At 44.8% G+C, this 18,050-nt stretch overlaps 1 protein-coding gene across 1 annotated transcript in view; it reads left to right on the top strand.

Annotated features, from left to right (window-relative positions):
- LOC139281507 (V-type proton ATPase subunit S1-like) overlaps positions 1–18,050 on the top strand; it is an 83,605-nt gene that overhangs the window by 62,561 nt on the left and 2,994 nt on the right. The window contains exons 7-9 of the mRNA XM_070901678.1: positions 7,411–7,652; positions 11,081–11,143; positions 12,990–13,227. Of these exons, the coding sequence (XP_070757779.1) occupies positions 7,411–7,652; positions 11,081–11,143; positions 12,990–13,227 (543 nt within the window). The remainder of the gene's footprint in view (positions 1–7,410; positions 7,653–11,080; positions 11,144–12,989; positions 13,228–18,050) is intronic.

Here is an 18,050-nt window from a genome sequence, read left to right as displayed (position 1 = left end):
AGTGTGGGTCAGAGAGTTGATGTTATAGAATTGCAGCTCTATCTCTAACCTGTGCTCCCTTTAAATGAAGCTCCTCACTGTAAGTAGAGGATCTAATAATTTACCTTTGTATAACATCTGTAGTCCATCGATTCTGATATTTAGATCAAGGGTCAAGTAAGCATGAAATGATTTATTTTAACATCTGAATTAATTATCTCTGTTTTTATGGATAAAGATACAGTAATTGCGAAGAGGGTGTTTGGGTTTAGTCCACATTGCTCAATAATCAGCTCTCCACGTTAGCAAAATATTTGGACTCAATTAAACAAAAACAAGATTGGTGATTGCACAAATCATGGATTTTATTCCTCATTGTTGGCATAGACAGAAAAATGGGAAAAAATATCTTAAGATCAGAAAACAAAAATCAGGAATAATTTCCCTAAATCAGTCGAATAAAACTGACTCTAATTTGAAGAAAAGTTTGACTGAGTTGCGATAGATGAATTTTTACACAGCGGATTTCTGGAAGTCAGCAGAGCTGAACAAATTTACTGGTGTTCACTGGTGCAAATCCCTGACTCCTCCATCTGTAAAATATGTCCTTCTACTTTTAATATGTGAATTGTCAGACTTAATCAATGAAGCTATCTTCTTAACTTGTCTTTGTCATCAGTCACAAAAATATGGAATGGTTTCTTCCCTTTATTCAAATAGTATTGGTAAATAAGTAACCACAGAACTATAGTGGAACAATCTGTAATCTTTTGCTGGATTCACAGCAAAATGCTCTCAAATCCCTATCCGACACAGGTGAAAATAACTCTAGTTTGATTCCTGAAATGTAACATGTTAGACTAGCAGTGTACTTTGAGAGCAATACACAATGTTATAATTGTACTGTGGAAAGAGCTGATGTGTCCTCATTGGATAGGTGGAAGATCAATTTGACCTTGAAGACCTGGGCACTTAGATAATACTTCAACAAATGGACGCACATGGCCCAACTCCAAATACTACGGGTCCCTAAAAATCTGAGGCTCTAATTTACTCGTCCCAAAAATGCAAGCCATCCTAGTTGTACCTGAATTGGAATGTGAAGTAGGACTTTTCTGGCTCTTATTAATAGTATCTGCTCTTATCATTCTATACTTTCCCCTATGCAATCACCATTGTGATTTCTTCAACAACAAACAATTTTCTTTCAACAACTGGTCGATTCATAAACATATCAATACTGTGCTCCCAACACACAGTGCCATGACACACTGGGATTATATCAGGGTCAAGGGATCACCAGTACAGCTGTCCTGCTACTGAAGAGAGGGAGAAATGGCGGCAGTAAGGGTCTCAAATTAGAACAGATCCATTGAATGATGCAACATTGAAAGTCCTTTCCATTGCAGAGAGCCACTCTCCATTGAAAGTCAGTGCCACAGGAGTCTGGAAGGAGAGGGCTGAAAGAGTGAATACTGAATCTGGAAACATGCGAGGAAGAAATCTGCTGACTTAGTTTGTAGGCATGTTCACACTCTGTTTAATTTTACAATGTTGCTATACAATTCATCACAACAAAACTTCAGTGTAGGCCTGATGCAGTATTACAGATGGAAGTTGCACTCCATTGTTGCACTTATTTTTCAAATGCACAGGTATGCCCATGTTTCATCAAGGACACTCTGCATTACTGCCGTGATCAGGGTTTGAGCAGTGAACCATGAAATGTGACGAGCAGAAAATACCAAGCACACTGCCAGTCAGGGCCAGATTAAGGGCCTGATGGGCCTGGGCAAACTGATCCAAATAGGCCAATGTTATATTTGTTCATGTTCATTACATTTCATAAATGATTCTGATTCTGAGTATGGAAACATAGGCCAGTATATTCAACAACGAAAGCATATATATCAAATGCATAAATATAATAGCAAATTATTACAGTGGACTTATACTATAATATATTATTATAATATATTATATATTACCTATATATTATATATTAAATATATTCTATAATAACTCAGTTAAATAATAACACTGATAAATAGTAAAGATCTTGAGCTCAATTTTCCCCAATGCCATTTTTTGGCGTATTTCAAGAGTTACCCCCATGTTCTTGGCTCCGATTACTCCAAAAAAATAACTTGAAAGTTTCCGCATTGTAATTTTTAAAATTGGCGCTGTGCAGCCCGTCCTTTAGCTTCGGGGAGGTGAAGCCTAATGTCTGCGCCGAAAAAAGGATGCCCCCCCGCCCTTCTGCACATGCCCGGGACAAAAAATGATGTTTTTACGTGACTGCTATGGGCGTGCATGCCCAGTACACTACATTCAGCCATTTTTAAAGAGCCAGTTGTGTGTGAGAACTGTGTGGAGAACTTTCATTCTCAGTGGGAAAAAATCGGAGTTGCAATATCCAACACGGCTCAAGGACCAAGAATTTCTCACAAGAGGAAGTGGTGGTACTAGTTACTGTAATTGAGGCCAGATGGCATGAGCTGGACACCAGCAGAGGTCACTTAAAAGTTTCACCAAAAGAAATGAAGAAACGCTGGAACCAACTTGCAGAAAATTATTGTACAATGGTGACCACCCTGTGGTCTGGAGGCCAGTGCAAAAAGAAGTAGCAGTACCTTGGTCAAGTAGTTAGTGTAAGTAATATTTTCATTTATTCACTGGAATTGCCATTGTAAATGTGACCATATGTATGTCCCACCCAGCAGAAAGACACCTTCTCTGAAAAGTTATATTTTCATCTTTGCAGAGGAAAGTGGCACACAGCAGGAGGAGACCCAGCAAATCTGCACCCACTGACAACCTTGAAAGACAAGGTCACTGCTTTGATGGGTCATGCCTGGTGAAAAGCAACCACCACTGCACAAGCTGGGCCCACATTCGAGGGAGAGGGTAAGTCCTGCAAATTCTACATTCTGGTAAATGTTAAGTACTGCGCGGGCTAGCCATGCTTCGGTTCATGGAGATGTCTCCGTCAACTACGCTTTGGTTGATGCAATGGGCTATCATTCATCGTGATCCTTCAAATGAGCCTGTTGCCTGGATTGTGTGAGCCTACTCATGTCACCCTTCCCCCTCCTCTTCTGCTAACCATTTGTCTGTTCTGTTTTATTTTGCAGAACTTGAGGCGAACCCTGAAGCCATGCAGAAGAAGATTCAGATGCGGACGAGCCTGAAGAGGAGAATATCTTCCAATCCCACCTTCCAGACCAAGAGCATGGGGGGGAGGGGGAGGGGAGGATGAAGCCCTCACTGTTGTACTCACTCTAAGGAGGTGCAGGTAGCGCCCATTGAGGTGCCAGCCCCTTTCCTGAGTGGTACGAGTGTTGGGACATTCCATGGTTTCGCACAGTCTGAGACTGCGGGTCCCAGTGGGATGCAGCGAGCCACACCCAGGGTGAGGAGCGGAATGAGAGCTCGACAGCGCTCTCCTGAGATGCAGGATGTAACAGATGTGGTTCAGATGATGGCAATGAGTGGGGCGAGCATTGACTTTAGGCGATCACTCTAGGGCAACATCAGTGAGGTGGGTGGTGAGATATCGGGACTGTCGGGAGAAGTAACAACACTTTCACAAGAAAGGCAGCTAATACACTGTCAGTGAACATGAGGCAGGGAATGTCGCAGGTCGCTAATACACTGTCAGTGAACATGAGGAAGGGAATGTCGCAGGTCGCTGATACACTGTCAGTGAACATGAGGAAGGGAATGTCGGAGTTAGCTGCTGCAATAAGGGAACACGCCCAGACACCGCGGCCATTGACAGAATCAACTGCCACTCTCACGCCAATCCCCAGACCAGCCTCTGAAGAGGCTCAAGCCGGGCCTTCCACATTACCACCTGCCCACCCCCCCCATCAAGAAGTGAGCATTACCCGAGATGCTCAAAAGAATAAGCTCGGTACCAACCCGAGAAATGCTGCGCCACCGCCTGCGGACAGGAGTGGAGTCACCACAACCAAGTGTAGTGGGCGGGCTTAGAATAAGATGGAGGAGAGATGGGCGCAGTCTTTTTTTGCTGCTGTTGTTGTTGTTATTATTGTTGTAACTGTTCTCAAATTAAAAGTTTTTTGTAAGTGATGTAAATTTACAAGTTTAAAAGTTTGTAGGTGATCTTAACTGAAAACTTTAAAGTTTGATACAAGAATATTTTAATTAAAGTTAAGTTAAGTACAAGCAAGTGTTAAACTTTAGAATAAAATATATTTTAAATTATAACTTAATCATTTCCATTATTTGTTCCATTAACACAACACAACATTATGGAACAATTCCAAACAGGTAACATGGTCCATTTGGAATAGTTGCCGCTGAGCCATCAGGCAGCAAAGCGTTCACGGATGAGCTGCTGGCGCAAGGCTCGAACAATCGTTAAAGGGGCACGATGGCCTGCCCTCCTCCGCCGTCATGCTCCAGGTTCAGGTAGTTGCATGGCTTCCTCGTCCTCCTCTTCGTCATCTGCATCTTCCTCCTCATCATCAGGAACTATTACCTCAGGTGGGTCTTCTACTACCAGCTGCTGCTGCCTCATGATGGCTAAGTTGTGCAGCATGTAGCACACTGATCGACAATCTCAGGGGAGAATTGCAAGTAGCCTCTGAAATGGTCCAGGCATTAGAAATGATGCCAATGGTCCTCTCTATTATGCTGCGCATCGCAATGTGCGACATATTTTATTCCTGCTTAGCTTCTGTCCGGGTTATGCGTAGGGGCATCATGAGCCAGGTGGCGAGGTCGTACACTTTGTTTTCCAGCAGCCAGTTCTGTCCTTCTGGCTGCTGCTGAAACATGGCAGATATAGCATTCTCGCATAGGATGAATGCATCATGGGTGCTCCCAGGGTATCTTGCATCAAACTGACATGATGCGATGCATGTAGTCACAGACAAGCTGCACATTCATGAAGTGGAAGCCTTTTCTGTTCCTGTACATATCGGAATCCTCCAAAGGTGCTTGCAAGGCGATGTGGGTACAATCAGTGCAGCCCTGTACCTTTGGGAAGCCAGCAATCCTGGAGAAGCCCACAGCGTGGGCAGTCATGGGGAACCTTTGGGTATATAATGCAGCAGTCACCTGCCGAATGCAGATATGTATTGCATGTTGAGAAATGGTGCACACATCCCCAGTTATGGTGTGGAATGATCCAGATGCATAGAATAAAAGTGCAACTGTAACCTTTACTTCAACTTACAAAGCAGTCCTCCTGATGCTTCTAGGTTGCAGGTCTGCTTTTACTAACTCAGATCTCAGTTACAACTTATTTGCGGAAACGCAGCCTTCTCACACAATCTGCATCAGGTGCAGGTATGAACGGCTGTCTCGATATACTCGTTGTGGGTTAGGCCTCCTGTCCATCATCCTACATGCTCTGAGGTTCCTCAGGCGATGATGCCTAATCAATCTTCTGCTCCACAACATCATCATGCAGAAGCCTTGCACAAGGTATGGCATTGTCAATATTGCCTCCATAATTTAATTGTACCTTTGCAAGAAGCTCAAAACAGCAGGAGAAATGCCAGCACTCACACCCTCTTTCCTCTCTCTCTCCACAAGGTTGACGCCCTAGTATGGACCACACCCTGGTCTGCGCATGCGTAATAGGCTTGCTTAGAATGGGAAGCTAGGCATTCAATAAAGAAACGAAGTCTAATGCAATTCTTTAATTTTAGATTTTTTTCAAAGTACCACCCCACCACCGACCGAATGTCTCCTCATCGGGCTCGAGGGTCGGCTGGCAGAATCGCTCCCTCGCCTGGACACGGGCTCAGTGTCCCATGGCTAATCCGCCTCTACTGCCAGTGCAATGTACCTGCATTCTGCTGGTTCACAGACACGTATAAGGTGGCTGCTGGACTGGGCACATGGGTGACAAACATCTCATGCCTTATTCCCATATGTTACTTTTCTATCTGCTTGCCAGATAAAACGGCACATAACCGGTGTCAGTGTATGCAGTTGCAGGATGGGGAGGGGGGCGGTGGGGTGGCGGGAGTCATCTAATCTAGGACTCTTGAATCCTCACAAGGAAAATGCCCTGGAGATTCTGGGTCTGGAGGATAAGGACAGAGTTGGGAGAGGGAGGTCTGAAGTCTTCCCCAAGCTCCTGGCTAGTATTATCCTTTGTTTTGGATCTTTTCTTTTCTTACTTACTCAATCATTCACTCCTTGACACTTGGGGCCTGAAATTGGTGGACTTACCGTCCGCTGCCGCCAAGTTTTCTCGGCTGTCTCGCTGGTTTCTGTGCGGTCTCCCCTCTGAGCGAGTTTGGTGGAGGCCTCCCGCCGGCGGGAAGAGAAGACCGCTGGGTACCATCCACTGATGTCCGCTGGCGTGTGCCGCCCAGAATTGTCCTCCTACCTGCCGAGCTGCCAGTTTGGTCCAGGTGGTCCTCCGCTCCAGCAGGGGAAAAGACCGCCGCATGGAGGCAGGTCTAACCTCAACGGTAAGTATAAAGACTTGCAAAAAACAGTCTCCTTTTCTTTATTTTTTTTACAGGGGCTTAAGTGGATGGGGACCCCTGAAGGATTGCCAGTAGATTTTTTGTAATGTTTTTTATTTGATCAGTTCCCCCCACACTGGGCCCGACTCAATCCTCGGCGATACTTTGCCGAGGATTGTATTTGCCGCCGAGAATGGGAGCTCCTGCCCAGAATCCGCGCGTAGGTCCCATTTTTGCCGCCAGGTGGTCTTTCCCAGATTTTTCCATGAAACTTCCGCCCAAAGTACCATCAGAATCTCAGTGGTCCTTTGGGCAGCACTTAGCAGTCCTTGGTGACCACCTGATTGAGCTACAGCTTGGCCACTGCAGGCTCTACTTCGGGAAGGTTGCATAGAATGACATGGAAATTACTGCACAGAAACGGGCATTCAGCCCAACTGGTCTATGCCGAACCTTTTCCCTCCCTACTTCATCTAATCCTATCATCATATCCTTCTATTCATTTCTGCCTCGTGTGCTGATCTAGCTTCATCTTAAAGGCATCTGTGCTATTCACCTCAACTACTCTTTGAGGTGGCGAGTTCCACATTCTAACCATTCAAGGTAAATAAAATAGCCTATCACTTCACTTCCTCCTTCTAGTGGTGAAACACTAAGAAGGAGCAAATGGTTAGGCTGTAGAAGGCATGCAAAGGGGAACACCACACTGAACACATCTACACTACAACTGGGGTAAAAAGAAAGTGGCTTAATTGGTCTTGTATTGTCGTGAGACTTGATTTAGAATAGGCCAGGTTAAGATAGTTGTGGAGCAATGGTGTTGTTTTCATGCATCCTGAAGCAAGCATTTGCACCAAGGCAGTGATTGTTTATTTGGCCATAGTAAGGGCCTAGGTGCTGCTGACTGGTACATAAGTGAGTGGGTCATATGTTAGGGTCACTGGCTGATACTGCTTGTCTCTTTTTACTGTTTCAGGTTATTAAAAGGACTACCGTTGGAATGATTCAAACTGGACGAAGATTAATGGCCACGGATTCAACCAGCTCTGTTCCATACCCACCCCTGAACATTACGAATGGCACAAACACGTGCATTCTCTTTCATGCTACCAGTCTGCAACTAGCAGCCAATGGAACATTAATCGACTTGACCAATGAAACCTTTATTTCCAATTCAGTGGACTCCAGTAGCTCCATATGTTCAACCACTAACACCACGTAAGTTGAAGAAATTGCAATACTAAACTGAAATGCCAGCTTCTTCAGGCTAAGCAGCAGGTATTTTTGTCAAACATTTTGCAATGTAAGCCTATATATGGTTTGGAAAGGTGTTCCTGATGAGCTTTGTAACAATTGTTTGAGGCTTATTTTCACCAGCGTGGATGTGAATTTGTAGCAGCGTCTGATTTAATTAAGTGTGTGGGAGTGAGGGAAGCTCCAGTGAATCTTGTTCAGTTTACTTTGCACCTCGTATTTTGGTAAAACCTCTGAGGTGTGCACAGAGCTCATATCAATGTGGTCAAACACGCAACTTGTTATTGTACGTATGTATTTGTGATGTGACATCAGTGAATGCAAGAGTTAATTCTTTATAATTCAAGCATTGGGATCTCTTCACCAGGAGAATGCTAGCTATTGGGTAAGGTGTGGTTTTTATTCATTTTGGGATAGATCGTACACTCAAGGCACAGTGGCACTTGTGCATCAGGCACTGCACAAACCTGTACTACAGGTATAATGTGAGGGCAGCTCATCTTATACTCAATGCTCCTAGTGCACAAAGCATGATGCACTGGAAGTGTTACTCACACCAACACTGACGTTGGTGCGTCTATCCTCCCAGTGAATTTGCAGGATCTTGCGGAGGCAGCGCTGGTGGTACTTCTCCAGCGCTTTGAGGCGTCTACTGTATATAGTCCACGTCTCTGAGCCATCTAGGAGGGCAGGTATCACTACTGCCCTGTAGACCATAAGCTTGGTGCCAGAGTTGAGGTCCTGATTGTCAAACACTCTCTTCCTCAGGCGACCGAAGGCTGCGCTGGAGCACTGGATGTGGTGTTGGACCTCCGGCCAACTCGCTCAGGCCAACATCCCCAGCACCGAAGCATTGACCACACTCGACCAGCTCCATTGGGCGGGCCACATCGTCCGCATGCCCAACACAAGACTCCCTAAGCAAATGCTCTACTCGGAACTCCTACAGGGCAAGCGAACCCCAGGTGGGCAGAGGAAACACTTCAAGGGCACCATCAAAGCCTCCTTGATAAAGTGTAACATCCCTACCGGCATCTGGGAATCCCTGGCCCAAGACCGCCCAAAGTGGAGGAAGAGCATCCAGGAGGGTGCTGAACACCTCGAATCTCATCACCAAGAGCATGCAGAAAACAAGTGCAGACAGCGGAAGGAGCGTGCGGCAAACCAGTCCCACCCTCCCGTTCCTTGAACCACTGTCTGCCCCACCTGTGACAGAGACTGTAATTCCCGCATTGGACTGTATAGCCACCTGAGAAATCACTTTTAGAGTGGAAGCAAGTCTTCCTCTATTTTGAGGGACTGCCTATGATTGTGACTCGCACGAAGTCCCTCTCACCCATCACCCCTGTGCTCGCCGACCTACATTGGCTCCCAGTTAAGCGACGGCTCGATTTCAAAATTCTCATCCTTGATTACAAATCCCTCCATGCCCTTGCGCCTCCCTATCCCTGTAATCTCTTTCAGCCTCACAACAACCCCCCCCACCCCCCGAGATGTCTGCACACTTCAAATTCTGCCCTCTTGAGTGTCCCTGATTATAACTGCTCAATAATCGGTGGCCGTGCCATAGCTGCTTGGGCCCTAAGCTCTGGAACTCCCTCCTCTCCACCTCTCTTTCTTCTATTAAGACGCTCCTTAAAACCTACCTCTTTAACCAAGCTTTTGGTCATCTGCCGTAATTTCTTCTTGTTTGGCTTGGTGTCAAATTATAGCTTTTGTCTTGTAACACTGCTGTGAAGCGCCTCGACGTTTTACTACGTTAAAGGCACTATGTAAATAAAGGTGGCTTTTGTTGTGAAGTACTAATTAATGGGTGGGGGCAGCCGGTAAATGGTTACTGGTCACCCTTAAAGTTGTCCTGCAACAAAGAGGGAACAAATCTAGAGACCAACAAGGGTGAGAACTGTCCCATTTAGTTCGACGGGTTTGGAGCTCCAGCTCCATGATGTTCGTCAGAAAGGTGAGGGCTACCCTGCAACAAAGAGCAGCACCAGAGCAGCATGGATACAAGTGAGGGAACAAGAGAATGTTGTCTCACCCATACTCAGAACCCGGGGTAAAAATGAGGAACAAATTGCTGGTACACACAAGATTGCTGAGGTAATTTTGGTGATCTGTGCATTGCTTTTACAATGTTGGCTTACAATGCGTTTGAACAGATTTTTCTCTGAACTTGGTGCACAATATCATAGTGACCATGAACTACATTTGCCAACTATTGAACTTTCTAAATGCACAGGAATGCTTGTGTTCTTTCTGGGCACTCTAATATTGTCTTGTCAATATCATTGTTACACTTTATTTGAGCTGCACCGAAGTGTCAGCCTAGATTTTATGTTTTCAAGTCCTAAAGTGAGGCGGATAAGTATTACTTTTCAATAATATTTTTATTCTACTTTCCCCTAATTTGGTGATTTTATAGGACAGTAGTCATTTCAGAGTTATCCAAGCTGTGCTTACCTTGGGCTCAATTTTCGCCACCAGTGGACACCATTTTTTTTGGTGTCCGCTGATTTTCTTTTGAGCAATCTTGATTTTTCAACTTTCCTCAAAATTTGTATGCCGGTGGCAACTGTCAGTACTAGATTTTTTTGTACGCCAGATTTTTTGGCGCAGGTCTGGGTGAAAACTGATTTCCATGCCGTTTTTGGCCATTTAAGCGATTTTCCCCAACACTGATTTCTTTTTAAGACGGTGCCGAGTGGCCTCGAGTACTAATCAGAAAAACCCTAGATTAAATTAAGGAAATTGTTACACAGGTCTGTATCAGAGCTGTTTCTTTGCAGTTTAGTCTTATTCATAAAGATAGTTTATAATAATCATGTTTAGTACGTTCCTTGCATCTCTTTACATTAAAGATTACTTGTTCTGGTGTTTGGCCCCCGCTTTTGGCCCTGCTGCAATGCCAGGCCGAAAGGAACCCCCACCCCCCCCCCCCCCTGGTCCTGCTGCAATCCCGGGTAATTCCCCCCTCCACCTCCCAGTCTTGCTGCAATCCTCCAAACCCCTCCCCTGCTCCCCTGCCGCTGCAAGCCCTGGTCGTGGAACTTCAACTCGCAGGTAGGTGGAGCTTCAGCTCTCAGTGTGTCTCTCGTTACCCTGGCAACCTCAGCTTTTGGCACAGACTTGAAGCTCCACCCCCAGATTTAACTTCGGGTACAGCAGCGCCAAAATGAAATTTTACCTTGGCAAAAGTTCCAACTTTTTTTCCGATGCAATCGGGCACAAAAAAATCGGCCGTTAATCCTCCTGCATGCCAAAGATCGGCAAAGAGGAAAATTGAGCCCCTTGTGTTTTCAAATTTGGGTTTAGATCTCTGAAGTTCAGTTTTAAATCTTGCGTTAATGTAAAGACACTTTATAAAACTCATCGTTTTATGTACCTTACTTTAGGTTGTCTCTCAAGTACTCGCTACAAACAAATCCAAGTATCTGTGTTAACACTCTGGAAATCAGGTAAGCCTGACTAAGTGACAGAGATTTGCGTTTGTACAATCAAAGGGCCTTCAAGAACTCTTTAATGTGGTAACAGCTTTTAAACTATACTAAAACCAGATCTAAAGTGGCTTTTATATTCTTTTAATTTGCAGTCTGGCTCCTGGCATTCATGCAGTTACATGTTTTTCCTGGTTCAGTGACAGATTTATATACCCAGTGTTACCAGAGATAACTCCCCTGCTTTTCTTCGAAATAGTGCCATGGGATCTTTTACGTTCACTTGAGAGAGCAGAAGGGGCCTCAGTTTAACATCTCATCTGAAAGACAGCACCTCCAACAGTGCAGCACTCCCTCAGCACGGCACTGGATTGTCAGCCTAGAGTTATGTGCTACAAGTCCCTGGAGTGGGACTTGAACCCACAACCTTCTGAGTGTGCTACCCACTGAGCCACAGCTGACACCGTGTAAGAAATTAACAGGAAGTGTGTTTGGATGCAAGATGTTTAATAAATTACTCACTGACCTCCCATGATGCACATGGGTCATCAAGAACAAATGTAATCCTTAAGTGAAGTGGGGTTAAAGAGCAGGAGATAATAGAACCAGGGCTTGCAGACATAATACAGTTCCAATTCTAAAGTCATACATTTTGTCCTTATTTTTATATAATACTTTTATTTTATATTATTACTATTCAGTGTCATGGCAGTGTACACAGCAAGTCGAAGAATGTAGTCCTTCCTATCAGATCTGATGAAAGGTCATCAACCTGATTCGCTAACTCTGTTCCTCTCTCCACAGATGCTGCCTGACCTGCTGAGTATTTTCAGCATTTTCTGTTCATATTTCAGATTTCCAGCATCTGCAGGATTTTGCTTTTGTTCTTCCTTATCTGTTACTTATGTATTTTTGTGCTATTTCTCTCTGCCTCTCCTCTTCTCCTCACCTTCGACTATTTCTTATATGTTTTTAATTTCTTCTCTGTGTCAGGCATGCGCAAATAACTCCTTGCTTTGGATTTATGGAACAAAACAACACAAAAACAATGAATGTGTGGAAAAACTTATTTTTACTTAAAATCAGCAAGAAATTGCATGTAAGTTCACACAAAGCTGTAGGTTGTGCAGAAGTACCCCCTCGCCCTGTCTAACAGTTTATCAGCACACATAGAATTATTCCCTTACTTTAAAATCAAGCTATAAAAAGCAAGCACACATATGTATTAACACCAGTGATGGTCAGTTCGGTGTTGACTAGATGCAAGACTTTAACTGGCAACTGACCAGGTAGCCCTCGATTTTCAGCCCGAATGTCTTTTCACAGCACTGTTTATACCTCAAAACTTGGTAACATGCCCACTGCGTGCGTGTTCATTTCTTCTTATCAACAGTCAGGTGGTTAAATGTTTTATGTTTTACTTCAGTAGCCTCAAAGACATCATTGTCTACAGATTGTCTTGTTTTTCCTTGTGATAGCTCAACAGTTCGTTCCCATCCAAGGTCGGTTACACCCCCTTATTTGCAAAAACAGCTCGTTGCTTCAAGAATTTAAAAAAATTCCCACAGGAATCAATCTCTTGGCTTCCCAAAGCATGCTAGGTTGTTAAATTTGGTCAAGCTTTTAAGCTTTGTCAATTTATAGCAAATGTACAGCAAAAATTGTGTTTTCTTGCAATTGTTTTGGTTTTCATTGCCATTTGAAGTGAATATGTCATAAGAGACTAACAATTCAACAACATTGGATCTGCGACTTTAACACATTATTTTTGATGGCATATTACAGAAAAACAATTCTTTTGAATGTATAATGATTTACCAATGGTGTTGCAAAAAATATTTGAGGCGTATTTTGTTTTCCTTCAAAGGTTTCTAATGAGGAACAACTTCTACACTGGATCAGCTCGAAAGTGGTTCTCTCTGGATTTTGTTGAAATTGTGCAGGATGAGCTGCATGTTGCAATGTTTAATGTGTCCAGTATCTCAGCACCACAGGAGTATTCCTTCCACTGTCAGTTGGTAGGAACCAGTAGGCTTTATGGTGCAACATTTATTGCAGCTAACAAGGCAGCCCAAGCCTGGACCATCACCATATCAGAGTTTCAGGTAAATTGGTGACATTGAACAAATCAGTCATGTGATCCTGTTTATTATTAATAAGTACAATTGTTGTAAAAACAGAAAATGCTGAAAATCTCAGCAGGTCAGCCAGCATCTGTGGAGAGAGAGAAACACGAAGGGTCATCAACCTGAAACGTTAACTCTCTTTTTTCTTTGCCTCTGTTTAATTCTTTCTTATATTATTGCGCTGAGATGTGTCATATACAGAATGAATTAAAAGAAAGCCCATTTTTTGACCGTGGCTCCACTGTACAAAAGTACGTGTTTAAATAAGTAAAACCTACCTATTGGCAATTTTCTAAAATGAACAGACTTTCAGGATTTGAAGCAGCGTCTGGTTTAGGTCCAAGATCTGATTGCTCTGCCTAATAGTTTTACGGATCCTCCACAGTTAATAAGTCTCCTACTCCTTATCCATCATCAGGTGGTGAGTGGTGAGCTGATCTGCTCGCTTGGTTATATTAAAATCCTATTGCGCTAGATAATTGCCTCACTCACACACTGGTACTGAATCAGCACTGCTGAGGACTGACCTTAGCACCCACCCATCAAAGTAACACCCGCTCTCATTAGTGCACTGCTGCTGCCCATCAGCTGTATTTCCCTATCGTCTCCCAGCTTGCTCACAGCCAAGTGATCAATCCTCAATTCTGGGAAACTCCAGGACAATCCAGGAGGATCGGCAACCCTAATTCTTGACTCATCTGCCATGTTTAGATTCCACGACAGATTTGGCAACAGCAGGGACAGTGTATTTTTGGTCTGTAGGGGCTGAGAGGCCAGTTCATAAGTGGCCAGAACCAAAATGGCCACCTGATGGTCAGGCCCAACCAACGCAAACCATATATATTTGGCACCATCAGTCTTTCGGTTGGAGGCATCAGCTGAAACCTTCATTCCACGACAGTTTTGCTGTATTGGGTGATTTATTAGCTCAAGTTGCGTTGAAAGTCACTCTGACTTTAGGTAATATGAGAGGTTACTATAGATCAAGTTACATCACTGCTAGGAAATGATCTGATCAGACTTCAGTGTTTGTCCTTTGTTAGCCCGAGAAACTGTAAACAAGCTGCTCTGAATCTTTAAACCAACTTTCACAAAAGGTGAAATAATGCTGCGTCATGTACCTGCTTGGGGCATCACTGACACTTTGACAACGATGTGAACAGGAGCCACCATGACACTGCCCCCTGTGGTGTAGGAAGTGGCAGAATGTGCATTCTAACACATGAGTGAAACACAGCATAGTGTCGTCTCATTGCAGTTGGTTTCTGCTGATTGAGAAGAATTGAAGAACTAGCTCTTTATATTTAAAGAAATAACTTTATCTAATACATTTCACAACCTGAGGATGTCCCAAAGCATTTCACAGCTAAGAAAGTACTTTTTGAAACGTAGTCACTATTGTAATGTAGGAAATGCAGCAGCCAATTTGCGCACAGCAAGGTCCCATTAACATCAATGATGCAAATGACAAGCTGATCTGTTTCTCTTAGTGGTGTTGGTTGAGGAATAAGTGTTGGCCATGGACAACAGGAGACTGTACCTGTTGTTGTTCGAATAGTGCCATAGGATCTTTTATGTCCACCTCAGAGAGCAATGGGGCCTCAGTTTAACGTGTCATTGTAAAAATGGCAGCTGCAACAGTGCAGCGCTCCCTCACTACCACGCTGATGTGTCAGCCTTGATGATGTACTTAAATATCTAAAGTGAGACTTGAATCCACAACCGCCTGACTCGGGCACGATTTGTGAAAGACCAACTCATAAGTGTTATTTTGCTTACATAATACTGGGCTTCACCAGCAGAATGGTAACGGGGCCTCAGTTTAACATCTAATTGAAAAAATGGCACCTCCAACAGTGCAGCACTCCCTCAGTACTGCACTGAAGTGTCAGCCTTGATTATGTGATTACATTCCTAAAGTGAGAGTTGAACCCACAATCGTCTGACTTGGGCAAGAGTGCTCCCTTTGAGCTCAATTTTGGCCATGACTTGCTCCAATTTTTTTGAAGTTGGTTTTTCTGGTGCAAGTTAAAAAACGCCATTTTCCCCAATAAACTTGCTCCAGAGTAACTCAGTTAGATACGATTTTTTTTAGTTGAGTTTTTTTTTCAAAGGGGGGCATTCCCAGCCACTTACACCAGTTTTGGCTATCAATGCCACTTTGGCCAGCTAAAACTTACTCCAAATCGACTTAGGTCAGCGTATGTGGCCAGCTCTGAAAAACATTGTGGGCAGTTAAGAATTCTGCGCAAGTTAGTACATTCAAAGCACCAAGACTTACAAAGCACTAAACAAACCACAAAAATTAATAAGCAATCAATCAATAACAAATAAAAAATAGAAGTCCTTCCTTTATGCCAGAAACAAGTTTTTTTTTAAGTTCCACCCCCCCCCCCCCCCCCCGCCCAACCAAAACTCTCCTCCTCCCCCGAAGTCTTACCTCGGCCCGGGAATTCAGCGGGCCTGCCGGCCGGCCTGTGCGAGAGGCCTCTCAGCCAGGGATAGGGGCTGCGAGCATCGGGTCCTGCTCACAGCCCACAGGACATTCTGAGAGGGCGAGGAGCATGCGCGCAGACTTCACTGCGCATGAGCGCAGCTGCCGGCAGTGTTTTCGGCTCTCCACTGCACTATGTACGTCACGCTGGGACACCGGAGACTTAAGTTAAGTGCGCCAAAAAAAGGGGCTGGGGAAAATTGGGCCCATTGAATCAAGGCTGATGCCTAATTGGACAAAATTGAAAGTTAGCCATTGAAGCCAAATCTGTGAAAAAACAACTCTCAAGTGTTAATTTGCTTACATAATACTGGGCGTCACCAGCAGACTATGAAAGCACTTTTGGGATTGTTGTACCAAACATCTCAGTGTGGCACTGACAGTGCATTGTAAAGACACCACAGGTTATACTTTTTGTGTACACCTATCTTGGACTCTAAAATTGATTGTCTGTTCATAGAGAATAGTTTCTTCCTATTTACACCAGACTATGGGCTAGAACCTCCACTTTTTTTGCATGCTTAACGCCCACTTAATGCCCATTTTACCACTGAAATGATGTATAATGCCCATATATTGCCCATTTTGGTACAAAATGGAAACTGATGGGCTTTTTTAGGAGACTTATCGCTGAGTGTTACTTTCCTCATGTGCTTAACGGCGAGAGGAAATATTACTGCCCGCCCACTTTTTTGGGGCGGAATCAGCAGAATTGGTGAAATCAACACCAATAACATCGTCCAGCGTTGCTTTCTGCACGGAATTAATGCCGAGATTCAATATTAACGCCAGTCCACTGTTTTTTGTCGTAAAGAGCACATTTACCCAAACTAGCAGCCATGGAGATCGCCCATCGTCAATTTCACCACCTCGCACATATATCGGCCACAATGTTGCTCACTCAAAAAAACGCCCACAAAAAATGGAACTAACCGGAATGAATGCCAGCAGTGTGGCTGGCATTTGTTAAATCTCACTCTTACGTGAGGAGCTGATATCTGAAAGATTTGCCTGGAAGAGTGCTGATGTGAGTGACAACGCTGACACACTGCCGTGTGTGTGCAGCTCAGACATCAATGGTGTCCATCACCTTGGTGCCAGTTAAAGTTTACATTGATTGATGTTAAGTTGTATTTAACCCTTTCATGGTAAGGAATCACCAGTGTGTATCGGCCCAGCTATCTGATATAATGCGCAACAAGGTTATGTTCAATAACAAAAGTTTAATGCCAACATTGGTCTGAAATCATAAGTATCACAGCCAATAACACCCAACCCCCGCCCACACCCCACTTTTTCCACCATTGACATAAATCACATGCTCAACATGTCCAGCAACACAGAATACAAAGGCAAAGCAGGAGCATGGCCCCCAGCCCCCATACATTGCAACAAATTGCATACACCCAGATGGAGATATAACACAGCCATCACCTGCGCACATGCACCTCACTTTCCTTCCTCCCTCTCCTTCTCCCACCTCTACCCCTTCCCCTCCTCGTGCCACGGTGCCTGGCCGAGGAGCTCTTCAGGCGGTGCCTCATTAGGGGGGATGAAGGCAAATGCATTGGTTGGATGGGTTGGTTGGTTGGTTGAGCGGGGGGTGCCGAGGGGGCAACATTTTCTGATGCAGAAGCATGATCTTGGTCCTTGCTCTCATCTGCTATTTGCAGTGGTGGTGCAGAACCTAGGGGTAGAGTGCCGTACTCGGGGACCACTGGGAGGCATGTGGCAGCAGTGTTGCTGGCTATCGCATCCAGGGACTCCGCCAATGTACTTGGTCATGGTAGCCAGCTGTCGGGATATGTCCCTCAATGCTTCGATGAGCTGGTCACCAATGTCTACAGCCCTCATGGACAACTGTAGCATCTCTCCGCTGGCATGTCGCTCTCATGGAACAGATCTGTCGCGTCCATGAGGCCTCCATGGGGTCGGCGCCATCCTAGGGACAAATGGGGTGTCCTGTGGAGAGGTGCTTGAGGTTGGTGCCTCCAGAGTGAAGGCGGGAATGACCAGAGGACCACTAGGTGGCCTTGGGGTGAAATGGCTTCTGGAGTGGGGCGATGCAGGTTCTTCGAAGTCCGCGCTCTCATCCGTCGAGAACAGACCCAGCGGATTGACGGGCGAGAATCGGAGCTCCTCAGCATCAGATGTTGGATTGTCCGCCGACTCCTGCCCCACGCCCCCACCTTCTGGCCTCTGTGGTCTTGCCTGGGGCCCACTGCTGGCTGAGCTACAAAACACAAATGAGGTTTTTAGATTAGAATGGGGTGCTCGGGTGACGAGGTGAGTCCAGCGCTACATACAG

This window comes from Pristiophorus japonicus, chromosome 15 (genome assembly GCF_044704955.1).
Source record: "Pristiophorus japonicus isolate sPriJap1 chromosome 15, sPriJap1.hap1, whole genome shotgun sequence".
NCBI lineage: Eukaryota > Metazoa > Chordata > Chondrichthyes > Pristiophoridae > Pristiophorus > Pristiophorus japonicus.
This window is presented reverse-complemented; position numbering and strand designations above follow the sequence as displayed.